Source organism: Scyliorhinus torazame, chromosome 2 (genome assembly GCF_047496885.1).
Source record: "Scyliorhinus torazame isolate Kashiwa2021f chromosome 2, sScyTor2.1, whole genome shotgun sequence".
Classification (NCBI taxonomy): Eukaryota; Metazoa; Chordata; class Chondrichthyes; order Carcharhiniformes; family Scyliorhinidae; genus Scyliorhinus; species Scyliorhinus torazame.
This window is the reverse complement of record NC_092708.1, coordinates 32277096-32304895: the sequence shown is the minus strand read 5'-3', so window position 1 is coordinate 32304895 and position 27800 is coordinate 32277096. Positions and strand designations below refer to the sequence as shown.

The window sequence follows — 27800 nt, the reverse complement described above, 5'->3', positions numbered from 1 at the left end:
GTCTTTGCTGGTGACTTTGCACACTCCACGCCTGACAAAATAAGCTATTTAGCTTATGTCCATGGTAAGAATTGCCCTATTGCACTCTCATCAATAATTATACACTATAACACTCATTTCATAGACTAGAATCCCTGCAGTGTGGAAGGAGGCCATTCAGCCCAATGAGTTTCACCAACTCTCCGAAAAACACCCTGGGCCGTCGAGGTTCACTAAGGAGCAATTGTATCACTGTTAGCGTGCAGAAGGTGGCCACAGTATCACCGTGCCACCCTTTGCTGATGAGAGGGCAGCACAGTGGTTAGCACTACTGCCTCACAGCTCCAGAGACCCGGGTTGAATTCTGACCTTTGTTGACTGTGTGGAGTTTGCACATTTTCCCCGTGTCTGCATAAGGTTCCTATCACAGCCGAAAGATGCTCAGGTTAGGTGGATGCAGAGGAAATTGGTGCAATATCCATCACTAGGGAGAAGGTATTGAATAGCCTAATGGGATTAAAGACAGATCATTTTCCAGGACCTGAAGGCCTGCACCCTCGGGTATTTAAAGGAGGTGGCCACAGAGATAGTGAATATGATATTTCAAAATTCCCTGGATTGTGGAAAGGCCCAAGTGGTTTGAAAACATGTTAATGTGACGTCCCTTGAGAGAGGCAAAAAGTAGGAAACTTGAACTCTGAGGTGGGGAAGTTGCTGGAATCAATCATTAAGGAGGAGATGACTGAGCATTTGGAAAGACAAAGCTCAATCCATCATTGTCAGCATAGTTTTATTCATGCTTGCCATAAGACCACAAGACATAGGAGCGGAAGTAAGGCCATTCGGCCCATCGAGTCCACTCCACCATTCAATCATGGCTGATTTCAACTCCATTTACCCGCTCTCTCTCCATAGCCCTTAATTCCTCGAGACATACTTGCCTGAGTTATTTTGAGGATGTAACCAGCAAGGTAGATAATTAGGAATCTGTGGATGTCTCGGTTACCAGAAGACATTTGCTAAGGTGCCGCATAAAAGACTTATCCAGAAGATGAGATCACAGGGGATTAGTGATAGTGTACGAGATTGGATTGAGGATTGGCTGACTGACAGGAAGCAGAGGGTCAGGATAAATGGGTCGTTCTCTGGCTGGCGAACTGTAACTAGTGGGGTGCCGCAGGCGTCAGTTGAGAGACCTCAACTGTTTATAATCTGTGTGAATGATCTGCAAGAAGGAACAAAGTGTAACATAGCAAAATTTGCAGATGGATTGGAGGCACTGGAGGAGATAATGGGCGGGATTCTCCCGCAATTGGCGGGATAGCCCGACGCCAGCGCCAAGAACGGCGCGATCCACTCCGGCGACGGGCCAACCGGAAGTTGCGGAACTGGTGTCGGAGGAGTTGGCGCTGTGCCAACCGGCGCCGAAGGGTTGGCGCACGCGCAGAACTGCTGGCGTGGTTCTGCGCATGCGCATACCGGCCGGCGTCTTCCTGCGCATGCGCAGGAGGGTTCTTCTCCGCGCTGGCCATGGAGGAGCTCTACAGAGGCCGGCGCGGAATGAAGGCGTGCCCCCACGGTACAGGCCTGCCTGCAGATCGGTGAGCCCTGATCGCGGGCCAGGCTACCATGGGGGCTGGATCCTCCCTGGGCCCCCCGAGGACTCCACTAAATGGCCTACTAGCCAGGTCTCGCCGTGTGGGACCATGTCCATTTCACGCCGGCAGGACTGGCCAGGAACTGACGGCCGCTCATCCCCTCAGGACCCGAAGAATTGCCGGGGGGTCCGTTGCCAACGGCCCCAGACCGGCGTGGTGTAAAACCCGCCCCCCCGCCCAAAAACCAGCGCCGGAGAATACGGCTGCCGGTGGGGTGTCGGAGAACCCCGCCCAATGAGTTTACAGGTGGATGGACCACAATTTGGCAAATGGAGTTTAATGTGGTAAGTGTGAGGTTATCCATTTTGGCCAAAAAAATAGAAAGGCAAATTATTATATAAATGGAAAGCAGATTCAAAATGTGTCTGGGCAGAGGGATCTGGGCATCTTTGTTCATGAATCACAGGACGTCCGTCTGCAGATACAGCATGTAATCAAAAAAGCAAGTGGAATATTAACGTTTAACAGGGCAACATGGTAGCGCAAGTGGATAGCACTGTGGCTTCACAGCGCCGGGGTCCCAGGTTCGATTCCCCGCTGGGTCACTGTTGGTGCGGCGTGTGCACGGTCTCCTCGTGTCTGCGTGGGTTTCCTCCAGGTGCTCCGGTTTCCTCCCAGTCCAAAGATGTGCAACTTAGGTGGATTGGCCATGATAAATTGCCCTTAGTGACCAAAACGGTTAGGAAGGGTTATTGGGTTAAGTGAGGGCTTAAGTGGGTTGGTGCAGACTTAATGGGCCGAATGTCCTCCTTTTGCAATGTATGTTCTATGTTCTATGTTTATTGCAAGAGGGCTGGAGTATAAAAGTGGAGAAGTGTTGTTGCAATTGTACAGGGTGTTGGTGAGACCACATCTGGAGTAATGTGACCAGTTTTGGTCACCTTATTTAAGGAAAGATGTGGTGGCATTGGAGGCAGTTCAGAGGAGATTCACCAGATTGATTCCGGGGATGAAAGAGTTGATGTATGAGGAGGGATTGAACAATTTGTGCTTCTACTCGCTGGAGTTTAGATGAATGAGAGGGGAATGATGGAGGTATATAAAATACTAAAGTGATTGATAAAGTAAACGGAGACCAAATGTTCCCCCTTGTGGGGCAATCTAAAATGAGCGGTCATGGATACAGGTTGCGAGGCAGTAAATTTAGAGCTGAGATGAGGAGGAACTACTTCTCGCAGAGAGTAGTGAATTTGTGGAATTCGCTGCCCCATAGTGAGGTGGAATCTGAGTCATTAAATGTTTTCAAGAAGGAGATATATTTTTGATTTAAAAAATGGATCAAAGGGATACGGGGAATAGGTAGGGAAGTGGATTTGAGACCAGGAAGAGATCAGCCATGATCTGATTGAATGGCGGAGCAGGCTCGAAGAGCTGAATTGCCTACTTCATGCACTTAATTCCTGTGTTCCTATGTTCCTATATCGCCCTCTGACCTCTGCAGTGGGAAACACTGCACATTCCCGTCCCCCGCCATGGGACTTAGTCGCAGATGGTAGAATTCCACACAAGGTATCTAATGAGAGGCAAAATACTGCCATGCTTAAAACCTGGGAATGAAAATGGAAAACGGTGGTGATTCTCAATAGGGACATGTTGCCTTTCAAGAAAAATAAGCTTGGTGACATTTCATGCTCTAAACCCTTCCAAAGAGCTTCCGTAATATCTGCTCAAACTGGAACTTGTTCTCTTATCTTTAGCCCTTTCGTCTGTCCGGCGGAAACATGCTTAAAATGGCTGTTTTCCAATTGCCGGATACCATTAACATCCTCTTGCAACTAAATGATGATATCAAGCTACCTGTTCGTATGGGGAGTTCCAAACATACGAAACAGAGATTTCATTAAAAGATTACATTTTAACAAATGATTGAAGAGAAGAAAATTCCATGACGAAATGTCCATCTGGCACTCTGCAAAAAGTTATTTGATTATTGCTGCATGCATCAAAAAATGTGGTGTACAATCTCTCTGATGGCACTGATAGTTACTCTCACCGTTCACTTTAAGATGCATCTTTATTTTCAGCAGGATTTAGAAAAACAAATTAAAGTCATTGACCCAGTTATTGTTACCATAATCACATGGATTAAGGTGCAGTTTGTATAAACCTTCGAGTTTTGTTTTAAATTCTCATATTTACTCTTGAGTGGATTGGCTGGCATAAAATTGGCTTTAAAGCCCCTATTAGAAAGCTACATTCTGAAGACACCAACGTTGAGCTTTTCATTGATCGTGTCGATAATCGGAAAAAGGGGAGCAATCAGGTAAGAAAGAGTCGGACGCTGTGATCGGGGTTATGTAAAGATCTCTGGATGTAGGAGCTTGGACAAGATCCATCTTCTGACCTTCGCCTGAAGAGACGCGGTTGCGACTGATGCATGTTCCCTTTTAATGACAACACGGTAGCACAGTGGGTAGCCCTGTTGCTTCACAGCTCCAGAGTCCCAGGATCGATTCCCAGCTTGGGTCACTGTCTGTGAGGAGTCTGCACGTTCTCCCCGTGCCTGTGTGGGCTTCCTCTGGGTGCTCTGGTTTTCTCGCACTAGTCCCGAAAGACGTGTTGTTAGGTAATTTGGACATTCTGAATTCTCCCTCAGTGTACCCGAACAGGCGCCAGAATGTGGCAACTAGGGGCCAACAGCATGTCTTTCGGGACTATCTATCAAAAACACTGGAAATGCACAAAAGGTCCATCAGTATTTTTAAAGAGTAAAGACAAGAAACGTCAATGCATTTGACTGTCTGTTGGCAAGGTAATCCATTCAACTAATTCAATGTTCGTCTGACTGTCCTCTCATCCTTCACATTCCATGAACGTCTGCTCATTCAAAACTCCGCTGCCTGCATCCTAACTTGGACCAAGTTCCGTTCATCCATTTACACTGTGTTCACTGACCCACATCGTTTCCTGATCAACCAAATGCCTCAGAGTTACAAATCCAATATTTTTATCAATCCCCTTCATAGGCTCTCTCTTGCCTTTCTCTGTATCGATCTCCAACCCTCATCTCTCTAATCCTGGCCCTTTACACACCCCAACATCCATCACCTGATCTTTGTGGACGCACCTTCAACAGCCTAAGGCCGAAGCACTGGAATTTTCATGTTATCCTCCAGAAAGCAAATTGGTGAAGGATATAACTGGAGCCAATCTTTACAAACATTTGTTTTTATTTATGTCCAACACTGGCATCTACACCAGCAATATGGAAAATTGTCCAGGAATGTTCTGTGCACAAGAAACAGGACAAATCCAACCAGGACAATTGTGGCCCCATTAGTCTATTCTCAATCAAAGTGGTAGAAGGGGTCATCAACAGTGCTACCAAGCGGCACTTGCAAGCAAAAACTTGCTCACTGATGCTTCGTTTGGGTTCCGCGAGATGGCTTAGCTCCTGAGTTCATTACAGGCTTGATTCAAACATGGCCAAAGGAGCTGAACTCTAAATATGAGGCGAGTATGACTGCCCTCGACAGCAAGGCAGCAATTGACCAAGTGTGGTATCAAGGAGCCCTGGAAAAAATTGGAATCATGGGGCCAAATCCTTTTCTGTTTGGAGTCATACCTGCTACAAAAGACTTGTGGTGGTTGGAGGTCAATCATCTCAGCTCTGGTCACACTGCAGGAGTTCCTCAGGTTAGTGTCCTTGGCCCAACCATCTTCAGCTATCTGTTTAATGACTTTCCTTCCATCACAAGGTCAGAAGTGGGGATGTTCGCTGATGATTGCACAATGTTCAGCACCATTTGCGACTCCTCAGATCATGAAGGAGTCCGTGTCCAAATGCAGCAAAACCTGGACAATATCCAGGCTTGGGCTGACAAGTGGCAAGTATAATTTGTGCTGTACAAGTGCCAGGCAATGACCATCTCCAACAAGAGAGAATCCAACAGGTGCCCCTTGACATTCAATGGCATTACCATCGCAGAATATCCCCTCCCCCCCCCCCCACGATCAACATCTTGGGGGTCGCCATTGACCAAATACTGAACTGGACCAACCATAAATACTGTAGCTACAAGAACAGCTCAGAGGATAGGAATGCTGCATCGAGTAACTCATCTCCTGACTCATCAAAGTCTGACAACCATCTACAAGGCACAAGTCAGGAGTCTAATGGAATACTTACTCTCCACTTGCCTGGATGAGTGCAACTCCAACAATACTCATAAAACTTGACGCCGTTCAGGACAATATAGCCCGCTAGATTGTTGCCCCTTCCACAAACATTCAAAATCTTCACCACCAACGTAGAGTGTCAGCCGTGTGTACCATCTACAAAATGCACTGCAGGAACTCATCAAAGGTCCTTGGGCAGCACCTTCCAAGCCCACCACAACTGCCATCTAGAAGGACCAGGGCAGCTGATATCTGGGAACCCCACCGTCTGGAGGTTCCACTCCAAGTCACTCACCACCCTGACTTGGACCCAACAGTTTCCGGTCACAAGTTGGTCACAATTGAATAAAATAAAGATTAAAGATGCATAAATGAGAATTAATAAGAGTGCAGCTGGCTGGAGCTTTTTTTTGACATGTGAATTAGCTTAGCATCAAGGTATTTGTTTTTCTTCAGCCTTAGCCCAGATTGGCTGAGTGTATCACCCCTGCTGTAACTCTGGCTGTGGATAGTTTACCAAGCACAGCCTGGGATTAGACTGGCAAACATCTGGGCCTGTACAACTCATTTCCATGCCCATTGATTTGCCAACTGAGGGATGAGCCGAGACCATGGAAATTAGTAATTAAGTTAATACTTTTTAGAAGACCTGATGACCAGAGTTACTCAACATCTGATCCACATTTTCTTTTGCTGCAGGGAGCCTTCAGGTCAGGTACAGACTCAACAAGGATAAAGACCCTGATATCTTTAGCCTCAACAGTGGAAACCTAGCAGATGGACATCTCCACACTGTCAAAATCAACCGAGAAGGACCAAGTGTCCACATTGAGGTAACAAGTTCTATTTTTGCCAAGGGACTTTTCATAATGATTAGAATGGCACGAGGACTTTGGGAATAACAATGCGATCTGCTTAAGAACAGCAGCAGAATTTCAACTGTAGATGGCTTTACAAAGCATCTGATTTTAATAAGTTTGCGGTTTTATTATTCCTAATTTATTTATAGATAATAAACAATGAGTGCTGCATGTTCATTAATTTTGATTATCGAGCAAATATCATCAACTAAAATGTGATTGTTTTCTAATCAAGAAAATTAATGGTGAAGTCCTGTCCAGGGGAGCATGTAGATTATTGTTGTTCTTTCTATAATTATGAAGCTACTTAAATTAATGTACCACAGCTAAACAAGGCAACACTAAGGGGATGTGACACGGTGGGCATTTTTTGAATGTTACAAGCCCACTGCTGGGAAAGGATGGCAAGTTTAATGCGTTTGCTGTTATTAGTGCATAATTAAACCCATCCATTTGTGGTGGTCAATAGATTTGCAACGATTTGTGAATTGCTACAAATTGCTGGGCAATTTGTGCGACTCGGCTGGTAGCCTCCTAGTGCAGGAACAGCCCATCAAAGTGTTAAGAAATTTCTGGATGTGTAGATCCAAATCCATCTCACCACCTGCCCGGACATGTTGATGCAATTTCTGCGTTCAATGCGCTCAAACACTATCAGCGATCATTTAACATCAACTGTTCTAATTTAGCATGAGTTTGATTGCAGATCAGCAGCATTTTGCCTTCTTTGACATAAAATGCAATCAAATGGCAAAAAACTGCTCTGTAAGCTCTGAAGCTACCCAATGCACTCGCAGCTGTCCAGCGACCTGCATTGAAAATTACAAGGTAATTAGTTAAATGTGCCACATAATGCTGTGACCGTGCCACCACCTTCTTGGTTTGTGTCACATCAGCCAGTGACTGCACCATCTCCCTCTGGGACTGGGCTAACTCCCTCTGTGTCTGCGCCACGCCGGCCAGCGCCTGAGAAATGCTGCCAAGGTTCTCAGCCAAGGCCTGCTGTGACGGAGCCACGCCCAGGAGTGCCGCTGCGATTTCCAGGTGACTCTGGCACTTGGCTGCTGTGAGACGGCAACCCTGTCCTGGGCATCGGCCAGTGCCTGCACAGAATGTGCCAGGCCTTGGACATGCCAAAAGCGTCACCCCCAAAGCCTCCACCGCGGATGCCACCCTTGCGGTGTTGGCCTGGGTGGCACGCATGGTCGGCACCATCTCCTGCTTCTGCACGCGGTTGGACTCCTCCAACTATGGCTGCAGATACTGGATGTTCGCTGAAATGTCTCACCCAGTCTCTGGCTCTGCGACTGCATTTCCACTATAGAAGGAACTGTTTGTGCCAGAAGCTCAAGACCCGTCTGGATGGCAACTAGCTCTCACCTTGCCCTCCGATGTCCACCCCCTCGGGGCTTCCTTCCTTTACTTGATGTACCAGACCAGCTGTGTGGTGCACATCAGAATGTGTCCCAGGAGTCACTTCAGTAACATGCCCAACCGAGTGTCTCTGGGATGGTGGAGGGTGTTAGAGACAGCTGTGACGGAAGGTCCCTGTCATCCTCATACTCGAGCCCTATGGTCTCCTTGGGTCTCGGGTGCAGGGCTGGTGTCCGAGCTGCTATCCCCATCACTGTTCGGCTCACAGGGCGGTGGGGCTCTGTTTGTGGCACTGGCAGGGGGCAGGGAGCACCAGATGGACACACCCATCTCCAGCAGGTCCTGCAAGACACAAGACAAGACACACGATTAGACCACGGGGCGGTGTTGTGGGGTGGTTTAGGGTGAGGGTGTGGGTGGGGGTGAGGGTGGTGGGGGAGGTGTTGGGGAAGGGGTTGACACACTTGCCACAGGGAACCGCAACTCAGCAGGGTCTCACTTCCTTGTCGTGGCCAAACTGTACCTCGGCGACCACACTTTCCTCCGGGCCTCCAACCACGTCCAGGGCCCTCTGCTCTGCCAAGGTGAGGGGCCACAGGTCCAGAGTCCTTCTGTCTTTTTCCTCTCCCCGCTGTTGTGCACTGCCTTCTCTTGGTGGAGGAGACCACGTAAAGTGGCAGTGTTAGACAATCCGACGCATGCAGCCCAGGGGGTGGGTAGGTGATGGCTTCAGTGGCCAGATCACCTGGCCATGGCATCTGATATGGGTACCCGTTTGTGGTGCAGTGTGGAAGTTCGGCCGTCCTCATGGAGGTTGGCGGGGCGGGGGGGGGGGGTTTACGATTGTGTGGGACGGGGTTAGTGCCAGGGACACACTGCTGCCAACTCACTCTGGCCGCCCTGAGGAAGTCGTGCAGTTTTTCCGGCACTGCTGGCCGGTCTGGATGGTGTTGCCCACGGCGCTCATGGCCTCTGCAACCTGCACTCAGGCGTGATGAACGGAGGCAGCTGGCAGCCTCCTTCCCGGGCCGGGGTACAGGGTCACCCTCCTCTCCTCCACGGCATCCAAGACAGTCTCCAGCTCGGCATCTGTAAACCCCGGGGGCGTTCTCCGCGCTGCCATCTTGTTGGATGGGATGGTGTGTGGGGGGTGGGTGGGGGGGGTGGGGGGGTGGAATTGTTTATATGTGGCTGCAACTTTTGTGTGTCAATCGCAAAATCAGCAAATACGGCACCATTTCCCATTAGAATGGATTGTGTTCCACGTGGTGCACCTAGCCCATTAACGATAGCAGAATCGGTCCAGATTCGCCGCCAGTTTTTCTGTCGTGATACTCACAAATTCTCCGTTGGCGTCAACACTTAGTCTCAGAAATGGAGGATCCTGTTCCCTGTGTTGCTTTGGGGTTGTTGAAAACCTAATTTCAATGTAGGCATCTAAATACCCACAGTCTTACAGGGTACTGTATAAAATGAAACTAAAGCTGAAGGAATATAAATTATGTTTATATTCCTTCTTATTGCTAACATACATAAATACAAATATAAATTACTTAAAACTGTATCTATTTCCTAACATGAACATCACCCCTTTGTCATGTGCCATTTCCACCAATAAGTGTAGATTATGGCCATGGTAGTGCTTTGTTTTTTTCTACAACAGCAATGTTATTGGTGACAGAGATGCTGACTGCTAACTGCACGTAATGTGGTCTAATAATAATACAATAATAATTAATAATCGCTTATTGTCACAACTAGTCTTCAATGAAGTTATTGTAAAAAGCCCCTAGTCGCCACATTCCACCGCCTGTTCAGGGAGGCCGGTACGGGAATTGAACCCACGCTGCTGGCCTTGTTCTGCATTACAAGCCAGCTGTTTAGCCCACTGTGCTAAACCAGCTCCTATTTTAATGTGAAAGAAATCCTGGCTAACAGCCCGCAAGGAAGCAATTGAAAACATTATCATCTGAATGGGGTACGAATTGTAGTGAGGTCTTGGGACTCCTCCAAGGCGTGCACTGACCAGTAGCCATATTTGGCATCGATCTTTGAGAAGAACTTTGCCCCTGCAAGTCTCGGAATTAACTCTTTCGAATGTGGAAATTTTGTCAGGGCAACATTTCAAAATCTGGACCGACTCCTCGAATAAGCATTCTGTCCATCCACAAGAGTCCAGACCCCTAATCCCATAACTTAGTCTGGACACTAAGGGGCAATTTAGCATAGCCAATCCACCGAACCAGCACATCATTGGACTATGGGAGGAAACCGGAGCACCCAGAGGAAACCCACACAGACATGGGGAGAATGTACAAAATCCACACAGTCATCCGAGTTGGGAATTGAACCCAGGCCCCTGGTGCTGTGAGGTAACAGTGCTAACCACTGTGCCACCCAATAGAATGCACAAGCTGAAGAAAAAGCACCCGCGAAGACATCAATCACCTCGATTGTCGTAGGATGGAGCACACGAAGGCCAAACGTAAACAGCACAGGATCCAGAGCGTCCCACCCACCCACCTCATCAAGCACCACCTGCCAAGCCTGTGGTAGAGACTGCGGATCCAGGATTAGACTTTTCAGCCACCACAGAACCCACCTCCCTGGAGTGGAAGCCTGTCATCTTTGATGCCAAGGGCCCGCCCAAGAACTACAACAGATAATGGGCTGCACGGTGGTACAGTGGTTAGCACTGCAGCCTCACCGAGCCAGGGGCCCGGGTTCAATTTCTGCCTTGGGTGACTGTCCGTGTGTGTGGAGTTTGAACTTTCTCCCCGTGTCTGCGTGGCTTTCTTCTGGATGCTCCGGTTTCCTCTCAAAGGCCATAAATGTGCAAGTTCGGTGGATTGGCCATGCTAAAATTGTCCCTTATTGACCAGAATTTAGTGGGGCGCCCTACTCCAGCAATTTGCAGGCCAGTGTGAACCGGAGCTAAATCTAGGGGTTGTTATTGAGGAATAGAAGGACACAACATGGACCAGAAGTAGGCCATTTGCTGCATTTTTATGGCTTGCATAACTGTTTGCAACACACCTGAATCAACTGTGATTAAATGAGGTTTCATCGCGTTACTTACCCCCCATGCTGCAGTCACAAATTAGCCATCCTCTTGACTCACTGCCTTCCTACACCAAGCGGAAAGCAAAAAGACTCAATTCCCAGTTGGGTCATGCTCAACATTTTTATATCTGGAAAAGAGAAATGTTCAAAGAAAATTAAAGAGCATATTGTCATGATATGCACTCATGCACATAATGATTACAGACAGGCAGTGACAGACACCCAGTACAACAAATCAACACACAGAACAGAACACAACCAATCACCAGGCAGAACACTAGAAGGTGGTCTCCCACTACAAAACACAAAGGCACCAACACTCTGCCTCTTTCCCACTGGTGTCAACTGTAGTGACAGTCAGGGTGTATATATCAGTTAGCACCTTCTACACGTGGCTCAGAGCTAGTCTGGTCTAGTTAGTTATAGTGAGCACGCTTAGATTAGTAGAGTGTCAAACCCACAGCGAACTGTGTGCACGACTTAACAAGTTCAATAAAACGTACTGAACTAACATCACAGTTTGGAGTCTACTTTCAAGTACAACTGCATCCAGTTGCAGTCCATGTTACCCCAGGGTGAATAACACGACATGGTACCAGCAGTCTACTATCTCTAAGTGGTTTACCTCGAGTGATTCCGTGATGACCAGCAAGTGCCTTCCAGCGACATGGAGAAGATCCAGGCCCCTCCACAGCTACGGATCTTCGGCAATCTCGGTGCCAACTGGCGGGTCTTCAAGCAAAGGTTCCTTCTCTACATTGAGGCCTCTGACCTCGAGGATGCGTCCGATGCCAGAAAGATCGCGCTGCTCCTAACAACTGTGGGGGACCAAGCCATCCAGATTTTCAACTCGCTTAATTTTACCGACGGCCAGGACAAGACCAAATTCAAGACCGTTTTGGAGAAGTTCGACAGTCACTGTGAAGTCGAAACAAACGAGACCTTTGAGCGCTATATCTTCCAGCAATGCCTACAGGGTAAGGATGAACCATTCCAATCCTTTCTAACTCATCCCCGTATATTAGCGCAGTCGTGCAATTATGGTGCGACCGCTGATTCCGTGATCGGGGATCAGATCGTGTTTGGGATGCACTCCAATTCCTTGTGGGAGCAACTCCTCAAAATTAAGCACATGACCCTGCCAGTCGCAATCGAGACACGTATAGTGCATGAGCATGCGAGAAATCGGTACTCCCGTTTCAAATCGGCAGAATACGAAAAACCTGCCTCCCCACGAGGTAGAGAGTGTACAGGCCATCGCCCGGATGCAGCCTCAGTATTGATGAAAGCGACCATTTGGCGCATTTTTCCCGGGGCCCCACGCATGCGCAACACGAACGGGAGAACGAAGCGGCTGAAAACCAAACTGCGCAGGTGCGAACATCGGCTGACTGCACTGCACATGCGCGACGACACACGGAGCATAACGACGTCAACATCATGACGTGCCCGAACTGCGGCACCGCCCACTTAAAGTAGCAGGCAGGCGATGTTTAAATTGTGAGAAGCCTGGACATTATGCAACCTTGTGCAGGTCTGCACCACCAGTCAAGGGCCAGTGATCCCAATTCCAATGCAAACGTGTTCGATGTGTGCAGCAAGGCTGGATTCTGATCCTGGTAGCACTACGGATCCAGAGGACGGCTGCCTGGAATCCACCTATCGCGTGGGCATCATCACTACATGTGAGTATGCCTCCTCAAATTCAGCAAGACGCCTATCTATCTTCAATGTGGATTCCACGGACGAATGGCGTGCTGTCATACAAGTAAATCAATGCAACATCCAGTTCAAGCTGGACACTGGTGCTTCTGCCAATCTCATCCTTCACTCAAGCTGATTTTGACCGCATTAAAAAGCAAATTCTTCCGCCAGCCTGCCAGCTCCTCGATTATATGCCATAACTGCACTAGGATCTTGTAATCTATTTGTCTCCAACAAGACTTAGTAATGGAGAGGGATAGGTGCGTGCACCAGGGCAAGGTTTACAATTAGAGGAAGGGTAAATACGATGTTGTCAGACAAGAATTGAAGTGCATAAGTTGGGAACATAGGCTGCCAGGGAAGGACACAAGTGAAATGTGGAACTTGTTCAAGGAACAGGTACTACGTGTCCTTGATATGTCTGTCCCTGTCAGGCAGGGAAGAAATGGTCGAGTGAGGGAACCATGGTTGACATGAGAGGTTGAATGTCTTGTTAAGAGGAAAAAGGAGACTTATGTAAGGCTGAGGAAACAAGGTTCAGACAGGGCGCAGGAGGGATACAAGATAGCCAGGAGGGAACTGAAGAAAGGAATTAGGAGAGCTAAGAGAGGGCATGAACAATCTTTGGCGGGTAGGATCAAGAAAACCCCAAGGCCTTTTACACATATGTGAGAAATATCAGAATGACTAGAGCGAGGGTAGGTCCGATCAAGGACAGTCGCGGTAGATTGTGTATTGAGTCTGAAGAGATAGGAGAGGTCTTGAATGAGTACTTTCCTTCTGTACTTTTCTCATTTACAAATGAGAGGGGCGATATTGTTGAAGAGGACAGTGTGAAACAGACTGGTAACTCGAGGAAATACTTGTTAGGAAGGAAGATGTGTTGGGCATTTTGAAAAACTTGAGGATAGACAAGTCCCTCGGGCCTGACGGGATATATCCAAGGATTCTATGGGAAGCAAGAGATGAAATTGCAGAGCCGTTGGCAATGATCTTTTCATCCTCACTGTCAACAGGGGTGGTACCAGGGGATTGGAGAGTGGCGAATGTCGTGCCCCTGTTCAAAAAAGGGACTAGGGATAACCCTGGGAATTACAGGCGAGTTAGTCTTACTTCAGTGGTAGGCAAAGTCATGGAAAGGGTACTGAAGGATAGGATTTCTGAGCATCTGGAAAGACACTGCTTGATTAGGGATAGTCAGCACGGATTTGTGAGGGGTAGGTCTTGCCTTACAAGTCTTATTGCATTCTTTGAGGAGGTGACCAAGCATGTGGATAAAGGTAAAGCAGTGGATGTAGTGTACATGGATTTTAGTAAGGCATTTGATAAGGTTCCCCATGGTAAGCTTATGCAGAAAGTAAGGAGGCATGGGATATTGGGAAATTTGGCAGGTTGGATAATGAACTGGCTAACCGATAGAAGTCAGAGAGTGGTGGTGGATGGCAAATATTCAGCCTGGATCCCAGTTACCAGTGGCGTACCGCAGGGATCAGTTCTGGGTCCTCTGCTGTTTGTGATTTTCATTAATGACTTGGATGAGGGAGTTGAAGGGTGGGTCAGTAAATTTGCAGACGATACGAAGATTGATGGAGTTGTGGATAGTGAGGAGGGCTGTTGTCGGCTGCAAAGAGACATAGATAGGATGCAGAGCTGGGCTGAGAAGTGGAAGATGGAGTTTAACCCTAAAAAGTGTGAGGTTGTCCATTTTGGAAGGACAAATATGAATGCGGAATACAGGGTTAACGGTAGAGTTCTTGGCAATGTGGAGGAGCAGAGAGATCTTGGGGTCTATGTTCATACATCTTTGAAAGTTGCCACTCAAGTGGATAGAGCTGTGAAGAAGGCCTATGGTGTGCTAGCGTTCATTAACAGAGGGATTGAATTTAAGAGCGGTGAGGTGATGATGCAGCTGTACAAAACTTTGGTAAGGCCACATTTGGAGTACTGTGTACAGTTCTGGTCGCCTCATTTTAGGAAGGATGTGGAAGCTTTGGAAGAGGTGCAAAGGAGATTTGCCAGGATGTTGCCTGGAATGGAGAGTAGGTCTTACGAGGAAAGTTTGAGGGTTCTAGGCCTTTTCTCATTAGAACGGAGAAGGATGAGGGGCGACTTGATAGAGGTTTATAAGATGATCAGGGGAATAGATAGAGTAGACAGTCAGAGACTTTTTCCCGGGTGGAACAAACCATTACAAGGGGACATAAATTTAAGGTGAATGGTGGAAGATATAGGAGGGATGTCAGAGGTAGGTTCTTTACCCAGAGAGTAGTGGGGGCATGGAATGCACTGCCTGTGGAAGTAGTTGAGTCGGAAACATTAGGGACCTTCAAGCAGCTATTGGATAGGTACATGGATTACGGTAGAATGATATAGTGTAGATTACTTTGTTCTTAAGGGCAGCACGGTGGCATTGTGGATAGCACAGTTGCTTTGCGGTTCCGGGATCCCAGGTTCGATTCCGGCTTGGTTCACTGTCTGTGCGGAGTCTGCGCATCCTCCCCGTGTGCGCGTGGGTTTCCTTCGGGTGCTCCGGTTTCCTCCCACAGTCCAAGGATGTGCAGGTTAGTTGGATTGGGCGTGATAAATTGCCCTTGGTGTCCAGAATTGCCCTTAGTGTTGGGTGGAGGTGTTGACCTTGGGTAGGGTGCTCTTTCCAGACTCAATGGGCCGAATGGCCTCCTTCTGCACTGTAAATTCAATGATAATCTATGATTAATCTAGGACAAAGGTTCGGCACAACACCGTGGGCTGAAGGGCCTGTTCTGTGCTGTATTTTTCTATGTTCTATGTTCTAAGACCATCAATGTCACACTGCGCTTCGAAATCGTCAAGCCTGATAAGGCATCCCTGCTTGGTGCCCATGCATGCAAGCTACTAAACCTCGTACAGCGAGTCCATGCCATGTCTTCTTCCAATGTGGATCTTCAGACTGACATTGATGACATCCTTGCTCAATATCCGGATGTGTTTGATGGAATCGGTACTCTGCCACACTGCTACAAGATCCTACTCCGGCCTGATGTCACGCCTGTAATCCATGCACCACGCCGGGTGCCGGCTCCTCTGAAGGAACGTTTAAAGGCACAGCTTCAGGAGCTCCAAGACCAGGACATTATTTCCAAAGTGACGGAACCGACTGACTGGGTCAGCTCGATGGTCTGTGTGAAGAAGCCCTCAGGAGAGTTGCGGATGTGCATAGATCCCAAAGATCTTAACCAGAACATAATGCGGGAACACTACCGGATCCCAAAGCGGGAGGAACTGACCAGTGAGATGGCACACACCAAATTCTTCACGAAGCTAGATGCATCGCGTGGTTTCTGGCAGATACAACTGGACGAGGTCAGCAGGAAGCTCTGCACGTTCAACACACCATTTGGCAGGTACTGTTATAACCGTATACCGTTCGGCATTGTTTCAGCCTCTGAAATCTTGCACAGGATCATGGAGCAGATGATGGAGGGCATTGAGGGTGTGCATGTCTACGTAGATGATGGAATCATATGGTCTACAGCCCCCGAGGAACACATATCTCGTCTCAAACAGGTCTTTCGACGTATCCATGCAAATGGCCTCAAGCTGAACAAGGCCAAGTGCTCCTTTGGCATGTCAAACATCAAGTTCTTGGGCAACCAGATATCCCAGCAGGGTGTGCGACCAGATTCAGACAAGGTCAAGGCCATTAACACCATGAAGACCCCGGAAGGCGGTACTACACTTCCTCGGAATGGTGAATTTCTTGGGAAAATTCATTCCCAACATGGCCTCACACACCACAGTTCTCAGGCATCTGGTGAAGAAGTCCACTGCATTCCAGTGGCTACCCACACATCAAGCAGAGTGGCTCGCGCTCAAAGCAAAGCTCACCACTGCTCCGGTACTAGCGTTTTTTGACCCGGACAGGGAAACAAAAATCTCCACGGACGGCATTGGTGCGGTGCTCCTCCAGAGGGATGATTCCTCGTCCTGGGCTCCAGTTGCTTATGCGTCAAGGGCCTTTTCTCCGACTGAACAGAGGTACGCCCAAATAGAAAAAGAGTGCCTGGGCCTCCTAACCGGCATTGTAAAGTTCCATGACTACGTCTATGGTCTACCTACATTCACAGTGGAGACTGACCACAGACCCTTGGTCCATATCATTCATAAGGACTTGAATGACATGACGCCCAGGTTTCAGCGCATTCTCCTTCGACTCCGAAGGTACGATTTTGAGTTAGTATACACACCTGGCAAGGAGCTGATAATTGTGGATGCCCTGTCACGCTCCATCACCTCGCCCTGTGAACAGGTTGACTTCATCCACTAGATTGAGGCACAGGTGCAGCTGTGTGCCAGCAACCTCACGGCCTCAGATGAAAGAGTGATCAGCATTCGTGAAGTGACTGCCAAAGACCCTCCTCTGCAGCGTGTAATGCACCACCTTGCAAATGGCTGGCAAAAAGGTCAATGCCCTCAGTTCTTGAATGTGAAGGACGACCTGACAGTTGTCGAAGGGATCCTCCTCAAGCTACATCGTATCGTTATTCCTTACAGTCTGCAGAGCTTAGTGCTCAAACAAATCCACAAGGGACACCTAGGTGTCGAAAAGTGTAGGCGCAGGGCCCGGCAGGCTGTCTGTTGGCCTGGAATCAGCCAGGACATATCCAACATGGTCCTCAATTGTGCGACCTGCCAGCGTTTCCAGCCTGCTCAAACAAAAGAAACACTCCAGCAACATGAGATTGTGACCTCTCCGTGGTCCAAGGTGGGAATCAACCTTTTTCATGCCAATGGGCGTGACTATGTGCTCATCATAGATTACTCTCAAATTACACGGAGTGTGAAGCTGTCAGACCTCACATGAAGGACAGTCAACAAGGCCTGCAAGGAGACATTTGCCAGGCATGGTATTTCACTCACTGTCATGAGTGACAATGGTTCCACAGCCAAGAGTGGTCCAATTTCACCAAGTCGTACCAATTCAACCACATCACCTCAAGGCCACACTACCCGCAGTCCAACGGGAAGGTTGAGAAAAGGGTCCATATAGTGAAGCAACTGCTCTGCAAGGCTGCGGACTCGGCCTCTGACTTCAACCTTGCGCTGTTGGCGTACAGGGCAACCCCCCTGTCCACCGGTATGTCTCCGACTCAACTCCTCATGAATAGAGACCTGCGGATGACTGTTCCAGCCAGACACTTATCAGACCTGGATCACCTCCCAGTGCTGCAAAGGGTACAGCAACTCAGGAACCGGCAAAAAGCTGACGTACGATGCTCATGCTACCGATTTGCCTGTGCTATCTCCGGAAAATACTGTTCGGATCAAGCTACCTGATGGAGGCTGGTCAGCTCCAGCTGTTGTTGTTCGACAGGCTGCTCCCAGATCGTTTGTAGTTCGTATGGCTGATGGCTCCATTGTCAGGCACAACAGAAGGGCGCTGCGCAAAGTTGCCTGCCCACCACCAGATCCTGCTTTTCCATATGTTGTCGTGCCTGCTCCGGACACCTCGCACCATGAGGCCACCAGTCTGGCAGCAATCCCGCCTGTCAAGGTGCCGTCGTCCCCACCTCCACATCTCAGGCGTTCGACAAGGATCAGACTCAAGCCCCAAAGATTGGACTTATAGACATTTATCTTGTAAATTTTGTTCTGTATCTGCCCACTAGACACCTCTTATGTATATATTCATCCACTCGCCATTTAATGTTAATAGTTCTATATAGTAAATACAGTCGCATGTGCTCCAAGCAACCAACATTTTTTTTAAAGAAAGGGGAGATGTCATGATATGCACTCATGCACATAATGAGATACAGACAGGCAGTGACAGTCACCCAGTACAGCCAATCAACACAAAGGACAGAACACAACCAATCACCAGGCAGAACACTAGAAGGTGGTCTACCACCAAAACACACAAGGCATCAACACTCTGCCTTTTTCCCACTGGTGACAACTGTAGTGACAGTCAGGGTGTATAAATCAGTTAGCACCTTCTACAGGTGGCTCAGAGCTAGTCTGGTCTAGTTAGTTAGTCAGCATGCTTAGGTTGGTAGAGTGTCAAACCCACAGCGAACTGTGTGCACTGCTTAACAAGTTCAATAAAGCATATTGAACTACATCAAAGTTTGGAGTCTACTTTCAAGTACAACTGCATCCAGTTGCAGTCCGTGTTACCCCAGGGTGAATAAAACAACACATATCTTATTTAATGTCCTGCTTATTTCTCTCCAGGGTTGTGCATGGCAGTGTCCTGGAGATTGATCTTGAATTCTCTGGAGATTCCAGACCAGTGCTGGGGGGTAGACAGCCTTAACTGTGTGCATCTTGGTTCTTTGTCGAGGTGTCCAATTAGTCCCAGACCCCTGCACTTTCCCCATAGGCCTGTACATTTTTTTTCCCTTCCAGCTCCTGTTTGAAAGTAATTATTGAATCTGCTTCCACCAGCCTTTCAGATTCCTCCAGTCTTTTTCTTAACTACTCAATTTAAGTCAGTGCCGTCTTGTCACTGACATTTCTGTTACCGGAAGCAGTGTCTCCTTATTTACTTCATCAAGAACCTTCATGTTTTTGAAAATATCTATCAAATCCCGAAAGTATATTCCCTTACTTTGTTAATGTTCTGGACAATATTCACGTCATGGTATCTTGGATAAGTGGTAGATACCTGTCTTTTGGATCAGATTTTAAACCGAGGCTCTCTCTGCCCTGTGGGGACGATGTAAACATGAATTTGTCCCTTCTCTTTCCATTTGTTCATTGAGGTACTGTTTCATTTGTTTTAGATTTCTAACATATGCAGTTGTTTGTTTTATTTCATTTCCAATATGAGCTGCATGGAGGAACTGAGACGGAACACGATAATAATAATCTCTAATAGTGTTACAAGTAGGCTTTGCATTAACATTGCAATGAAATTACCGTCAAAATCCCCCAGTCGCCACACTCCAGCGCCTGTTCGGGTACACAGAGGGAGAATTCAGAATGTCCAAATGACCTAACAGCACATCTTTTGGGACTTGCGAGAGGAAACTGGAGCACCCGGAGGAAACCCACGCATACACGGGGAGAACGTGCAGACGCCGCACAGACAGTGACCCAAGCCGGGTATCGAGCCCGGATCCCTGGTGCTGTGAAGCAACAGTACTAACCACTGTGCTACTATGCCGTTGATCTCTGTGACATGACTTCAGCTCCAATCTGGTGTTATGGGCCAGGGTTCAGAGAACCCTAAAGTGTATCATGGAGTTCACCTGACCACAACTTTTAATAGATTGTAGTATGGTAAGCACACGGCCCACTCTACAGGTGTGGTACAGCAGAAATGGAGATGTATTTTTAAAAACAAAACAATGTTTATTCTATGAACTCAAGTTAACCTTTTTAAAACATACAGTGAACATCTTAGCAACCATTAATTCAAATACAACCCCCCAAAGGCTACAACACTAAGTAATCCTTTAAGCTTCCCTTTTAACATCCATACAAATTAAAAACAAAACCTTTAGCAGAAGCACATCAGGTTAAAGTCACTACTGAAAACATTTATAATTCTGAATTCACCAAATGATCAAGAGATAGTCTTTTGATGGCAGAGAGAACAGCAGTACACCTGCTTGGTCTGGCTTCAGCTCCAACACTGAAAACTGATAGACAGCCCAGTTCCACCCACTCTCTGACATCGCTGCAGTAACAAACACCCATTTCTTAAAGGTACTCTCACTACAGATATTTATATACACACCCATTTATAAACTCCCATTTCTTAAAGGTACTCTCACATGACACTGGAAAGATTGAATGAACACAATCACGGCTGGTTCTTGGGGTCTTATGTGCAAAATGGTTTTGGCAGCCTTGCTTCCAACTTAAAATTGAACATATGTGGCGGGATTCTGTGAACCTGAGGCTAAGTGTTGACCCTGTCGGAAATGCCTACAGGGGAGCAGTACGGCACTGGAGTGGCCCACGCCACTCCAGCTGCTGATCCCGGCGTGAACTGGGCGCTGCGTGGTCCGCGCATGCGCAGTGGCACCGGCGCCACTCCGCATGTGGTTCCCTTCAATGCGCCGGCCCCGACGCAACATGGCGCAGGACTGCAGGGGCCGGCGCGGAAGAAACGAGGCCCCCAGCCACAGAGGCCGGCCCACCGACCTGTGGGCCCCGATCGCGGGCCAGGCCACATCGGAGGCCCAACCCGGGGTCGGAACCCGACCCCCCCCCCCCGCCAGCAGGCCGCCCCCCGACCCTTCCACACCGAGGTCTCGCCGGCTAAGAGCAGGTGTGGACAGCGCCGCCAGGCCTTGGCGTTTTTATGACGGCCGCTCGGCCCATCCCAGGCCAAGGATCGGCGGCCTGGCTGCATAGAGCGGCCCCCGACTGGCGACGCGCCAACCAGGATGGCGCCAATGGTGCCAATTCAATCACGTGCCCGCATCAGGGTGGCGTGGCGCGATCCGCGCCGTTCGCGGGGATTTTCCAGCCCAGCCCCGGGCTGAGAGAATCCCACCCATGTTGTGTGGGTGCTGGAAAACTGAATTAAAAATAGAAAATGTTGGAAGTGCTCAGCAAATCAGGCACTATGTCTGAAAGGAGCTGTTTTCCAAACTTTTTTTCCCAGGATCCACGCCGGCCGACCTTCGTGACCCACGCCGGCCGACCTTCACAACACACCATTTTCGCTTAGCTTTAATGCGACAGGTGAGCCTGTTTGGTCCTCACGAGCTCACCTGCTTTGTCATTCAATGTTACATTTCTACTAAGGACGAGTTACGTTCTCGCTAAAGAGGTTTGTCCTCGAACTCAACATGCTTCAAATGCCTGCAAAGTTTTGAGGGTTTTAAACTTTAATTTTTCTGAATTTCCCTGCATATAACACACATGAGCTTTGTATCCTGATTTGCGTTGGCACAATTAACAAAGGCATTCTTTAAGAATTTATCTTTATACTGTTTTATTCACAATTTTGGTTTCTTCTTAGTAGGCTGTTCACCAGAGGGTCTGTATACATTTCACACCAGCAGTGTCCTGTTCTGCTGTGGACTCTCCTGAGCATCTCTCTCCAGAAGATTCAGTGGGGAGATACTGGCTTGTTTGTGTCACTAGCCCTCTCTTCCTTATAACAAAATAATCAATATTCAGTTCTTCATAGTCCTGTCGCAGCTAGAAAATGGAAGAATCGCTCCTCGATTATTTTATGCCAAAAGCACGGCCAGACAGGGCGTGTGACATCAGTGTATGTGCCGAGCTCGTGACCGCCTTTCTGCCGCCACATGGTTCGCATTTAAAACCCAGTCACGGGTGGCATTCTCAACTTCAAAGCTGGTCACGGCTGGCATTCTTAAAAGCCGCTCGTGGCCATTGTGCGCTTCTCCCGCGATCGGGAATGCTGCGACGGATCGCTCTGCGACCCTTACAAAACCCATATGCGACCCACCCACGGTGGCAATCCACAGATTGAAAAGCTCTGTTTTAGATGATGACTTTTTTCTGAGAATTGGGAAACATTTAAGGTGTAACAGATTTTAAGTAAGTATAGAGCCTGGGAAAGGGAGCACTATAGTAGTTTGATCTCTCCTCGATTTCCCCCAGTCACAGATCTTCAGTATTGTCATCACACTTTTTCTGACTCTGTACTTGCTTAAAATTCTTACAGTTCTGATGAAAATTCAAAGACTGGGAAGGTTAACTGTGTTCCTCTCTCCACTGATGCTGCCTGACCTGTTGAGAGTCTTACAGCGTTTTTGGCTGTTTGCTATGACTTCAGCCCGTTTGTTCCAGACCAATCTCTTCCTCATGGTGTGGGAAGGGGGGAGGAGGACCACGTTTATCAAACGGGGTTGCTAGCCTTGCCATTGAAATGGCACTAAACACATCGGAAAGTCTTGTCTGTGATGACTTTGTGGGAAAATGACAGATGACACAGATGGTTTGTGGTCATCCCCAATGAAAAAACAAATCAGAAAGCACATTTGGCCTATCATGCTGGTACTATCTCTTTGAAGGAACAGTCCAATTAGTCCCACTCCCTTGACCTTTCTACATAGCAGCCATGTAATTATTTTCTTTTCTTTTGTACAAATAAGAATTCTTCTTTTGCCACAGTTTCTGGGTAGAAATTCAAAAACAACAGTAATTTATAAAGAACCTTTATCATAATCCCAGTAACCCTCTTTCCTGCTTTAAGTTACTCCATAAAGCCTATGTTCTTGACGAAGCTTTTGGTTATCTGCCCAATATTTCCTTCTATTATTGGGTGCCAAATTTCACTTCCTAACAGTCCATTGAAGTGCCTTTGGATGTTAAAGGTGCTATATAAACACACATTGCTGGTGTTGTTATTAAATGTCCTAAAGTTCACACGATTATTATCAGAAGACATTTGACACCTAGATGATGCCCAATCATGTTCATCAGAACGTTTTGCTTTCATTCTTTCTCTCCTAATCTTCTCCCATCTTCTCTCCCTTCATCCTACCTCCCATCTGCCTTGTTTGCAGATGAATTCTATTAGCTACACTGAACCTGTTCCAAGTGATCGCTGGTCGCTTGTGAGCTTTGACAGTGAATGTTGGTAGGTTATTCCAAATGCAATTGCAAACCATTAGTGCTGAGCCAGTTCACGTAACAATAGTCTTTGAAACAACTCAGCTTCAGTTAGGGCTCTCCTTCATCTCCCCTTCCACTGTAAGCAGTAGGAATGAAGTTGGGAATCTTTTGAAATCCTTACCCCAGAATGCCATGGATGCTTTGAGTCAATCAGGCTGGTCAAGTCTGAGATTGATATAATTTTTTTTAACATTAGAGGAACGAAGGGATATGGAATGAGGTGCTTACAGGAATGAAGGGTTATAGGGCTGACCTCCTTACAGGAATAAAGGGATATGGGGATGAGGTGCTTACAGGAATGAAGGGTTATAGGGCTGACCTCCTTACAGGAATAAAGGGATATGGGGATGAGGTGCTTACAGGAATAAAGGGATATGGGGATGAGGTGTTTACAGGAATAAAGGGATATAGGGATGCTTTGTCTGCGCCATCCGTCTCTAGGTGCAGGAATGACTAAGTCTAAGGATGATGGAGATCAGATGGAAGATTAACCATGATCCTGTTGAAGGGCAGTGCAGGGTTATAGAGGCGTTATGACGTATCTCCAGCCCAATCTTTTGCTCCTTTGGAAGATAGGAACATAATATTTGAGTCAGTGAGATCGGGGAGGCAATATAAATCAGTTGGAACAAGTGAACTTTGCCACAGGAGGTGTCACTCTATCCAGGCCTCGCAGCATCCTGTAAGTTTCAACAAGATCCCCCCTCATCCTTCTAAACTCCAACGAGTACAGACCCAGAGTCCTCAACCGCTCCTCATACAACAAGCTCTTCATTCCAGGGATCATTCTTGTGAACCTCCTCTGGACATTTTCCCAGTCCAGCACATCCTTCCTTACATACGTGGCCCAAAACTGCTCACAATATTCCAAATGGGGTCTGACCAGAGCCTTATGAAGCCTCAGAAGTACATCCCTGCTCTTGTATTCTAACCCTCTTGACATGAATGCTAACATTGCATTTGCCTTCTTAAGTGCTGACTGAACCTGCACGTTAACCTTAAGAGAATCTTGAACAAGGACTCCCAAGTTCCTTTGTGCTACTGATTTCCTAAGCATGTCCCCATTTAGAAAATAGTCCATGCCTGCATCCCTCCTTCCAAAGTACATAACCTCACACTTTTCCACATTGTATTCCACCTGCCACTTCTTTGCCCACTCTCCCAGACCCCCACTTCCTCAATACTACCTGTCCCTGTACAGATCTTTGTATCGTCTGCAAACTTAGCAACAGTGCCTTTAGCTCCTTCTTCCAGATCATTAATGTATATTGTGAAAAGTTGTGGTCCCAGCACCGACCCCTGAGGCACACCACTCGTCACCGGCTGCTAGTCCCTCATCCCAGAACCTTCTCTGAACTGCTTCTAATGCAATTCAACCTTTTTTCAAAGGAGATAAAGACTATACACAGTATTCCCGACGTGATCTCGCCAATGCAATAGCCAGTACAGCTGCAGAAAATCTTCTCACTATTCCATTCCCCTTGTAGTAAATGCCAACATGCGATTTGCCTTCCTAATCACTAGCTGTAACCTTTTGTGATTCATGTATTAGAAATGTACCAGTCTCTCTCCATTGTCTCTCTCCATTCTTCTGGCCAGAGTGGACAAGGTCACATTTCCCCATACAGTACATGATTTTCCATTATTTGCCCTGTCACTTAACCTTGCTGTCTATATCCTTTTGCAGACTCTCTTCCAATACTTTATATTACCAAAACTTTACAGTAATCTAGCAGAATACTGGTTTTGTTGTGATACAGTCCATTAAACGCAAGTTCGATAGAATGATTTTGTGTTTGTCAGTCAGATTCTGAATGCATGGGTATCTGCCCCTTCTACCTTTACAAAAGTTCCCATTTAAGATGAGTTGTGACTGTTTCATTATTCCACTTTGTCTCTATATTGCAACGTAAATGTATCATACTCACAGGGGTGTGTATAGAGCGTGTTATAACCTGCCTGCTTACCATTGGCTGGGGACTAATGACAATCCCACAATCCTGTGGGAGTATGAGCTTCCCTAATGAGGGGGGCAGAGAAACCATTAGTAAACTCCAAGTATAAATAAAGCTGGCCAGTTTAGGAACCATCAGGAAGGAGTGTGCAGCAAGGGAAGTTGCTGCTGCTGTTATATATATGTTATTGTAAATAAATGTTATTACTTTGTATCCTTAAAACTCGTGCTGGATTCTTCGTGGCCCTCACAAAACTGGCGATGAGGGTTAAAGTGAATAGCTGTCTACACTGCTGAAGCCACCTCCCTGGATTTTTGTTGGATACAGGTTGGAAGTTGTTTTCTATTATACCATGTCTCTGTGCGGACGTTTGGATGTTTTTGATGCTGCGCTGGAAAGCTGGAACCAGTACGCACAACGGATTCGTTACTATTTCCGGGCAAACAATATCACCGAAAATGAGCGCCAGGTGGTCATATTGCTCACCGCCTGCGGCCCGCATACGTTTGGGGTGATTAGGAGCCTTACGTACCCAGCTGCGCCGGACACCAAAACGTTTGATGAACTTGTGAATTTAGTGGGGCAACATTTTAACCCAACCCCGTCCATGATAGTCCAGTGTTACCAGTTTAATACCGCTGAGAGGACCCCTGGAGAATCCCTTGCCGATTTTCTATCCAGGCTACGCAGGATTGCGGAGTACAGTGACTATGGTGAGACCTTGTCAGAAATGTTACGCGACCGTTTGGTTTGCGGTATTAACAATGCGGCCACCCAAAGAAAGTTGTTAGCTGTGCCAACATTGACTTTTCAACAGGCAATTCAAATAGTATTGTCCCGAGAGAGCGCAGAACGAGGAGTGCAGGAGCAACAGGGAATGGAAGTGCATGCCTTGGGGCGCAACCCCTTCCGTCCGAAAACGTCCCCCCGCACTCCTGCGGTACCTTGGGCGAGGCGACGTCCGGACCGACGACAGTGGCCATCGGACATTCCTCCCCGAAGGGAGCCTTCTCCAGAACCAATGGATGAGGAGCCATGTCCGTGTCAAACTTGTAGGCGCCGACCCCATCGCGGACACCGGTCCTGGGGGTGCCGTTGTTCCGACCGAAACTGGGACCAGCCCAGAGGCCGTAACTGGGACCAGCCCAGGGGTCTTACCTTCCATGTGGATGAACCTGCGGCAACTACTCCTGAGGACGTGGAGACGGAGGACGACTGCCTGCAGCTACATTGTGTGGCAGCTCCCCGTGTGGCCCCCATTAAGGTGACAGTACGGGTCAATGGTCACCCGCTTGAGATGGAGTTGGACACTGGCGCAGCGGTCTCCGTGATCACCCAGAGGACATTCGGCCGCATCAAGCTGGGTACACAGACCCTTACATTAACTCACAGGCCAGGTTGGCCACCTACACGGGGGAACCACTGGACATTGCAGGAACTACAATGACCCCTGTAGTTTATGGATACCAGGAGGGGCGTTTCCCACTTATCATGGTGCCCAGCCTGTTGGGTCGGGACTGGTTGCGCCATTTGCGGTTGCAATGGCAGCACATCCGCCAAACAGTTTCTGAAGGGTTGACTGAGGTGCTAGGACAATACCCAGATGTATTCCAGCTGGTTTGGGGAAAATAAAAGGGGCCGTAGCCCGTATCCAAGTCGAACCACGAGCCACGGCGCGCTATTTTATGAATAGTGAGTAGTGAGGCCGTGGAATGCCCTACCTGCTACAGTAGTGAACTCGCCAACATTGAGGGCATTTAAAAGTTTATTGGATAAACATATGGATGATAATGGCATAGTGTAGGTTAGATGGCTTTTGTTTCGGTGCAACATCGTGGGCCGAAGGGCCTGTACTGCGCTGTATTGTTCTATGTTCTATGTTCTATATTTCCGAGCGCGCCCAGTGCCTTACGCCTTGCTCGAGAAGGTAGACGGGGAGCTCACTCGTTTGGAGAGTTTGGGTATTATCAGGCCCGTCCATTTTGCTGACTGGACAGCACCAATTGTACCTGTAATGAAGCCAGATGCCACAGTTCGCTTGTGTGGCGACTATAAACTTACAGTGAATAGGGCTTCCCGACTCGACCGATATCCAATGCCTCGCATAGAGGATCTCTACGCGAAGCTTGCAAGCGGACTCTCCTTCATAAAATTAGATATGAGTCACGCCTACCTACAGTTTGAACTGGACCTTGCCTCCCGACCATATGTAACGATTAATACACACCAGGGCCTGTATGAATATACATGGTTGTCCTTTGGAGTATCCTCTGCCTGCGCTATTTTTCAACGTGTTATGGGAGGGCATTTTGAGAGGTTTACCACGTGTTGCTGTCGACTTAGATGACATTTTGATTACAGGGACGTCTGAGCAGGAACATTTGGAAAATCTGGAGGCTGTCCTTAGACACTTTTCGGAGGCTGGAGTCCGTTTACGTCGCAAAGGAAGTAGTCTACCGAGATTATCGGGTGCACCGCAAAGGTTCGCACCCCGTCGC

The 27800-nt window shown here is 47.9% G+C and overlaps 1 protein-coding gene across 2 annotated transcripts in view; it reads left to right on the top strand.

Moving 5' to 3' along the window:
• Positions 1-27800, top strand: part of LOC140387047 (contactin-associated protein-like 5) — a 1703123-nt gene that overhangs the window by 1582391 nt on the left and 92932 nt on the right. For both annotated transcript variants that reach the window (XM_072470060.1, XM_072470068.1), the window contains one exon: positions 6456-6589. In XM_072470060.1, the coding sequence (XP_072326161.1) occupies positions 6456-6589 (134 nt within the window). The remainder of the gene's footprint in view (positions 1-6455; positions 6590-27800) is intronic.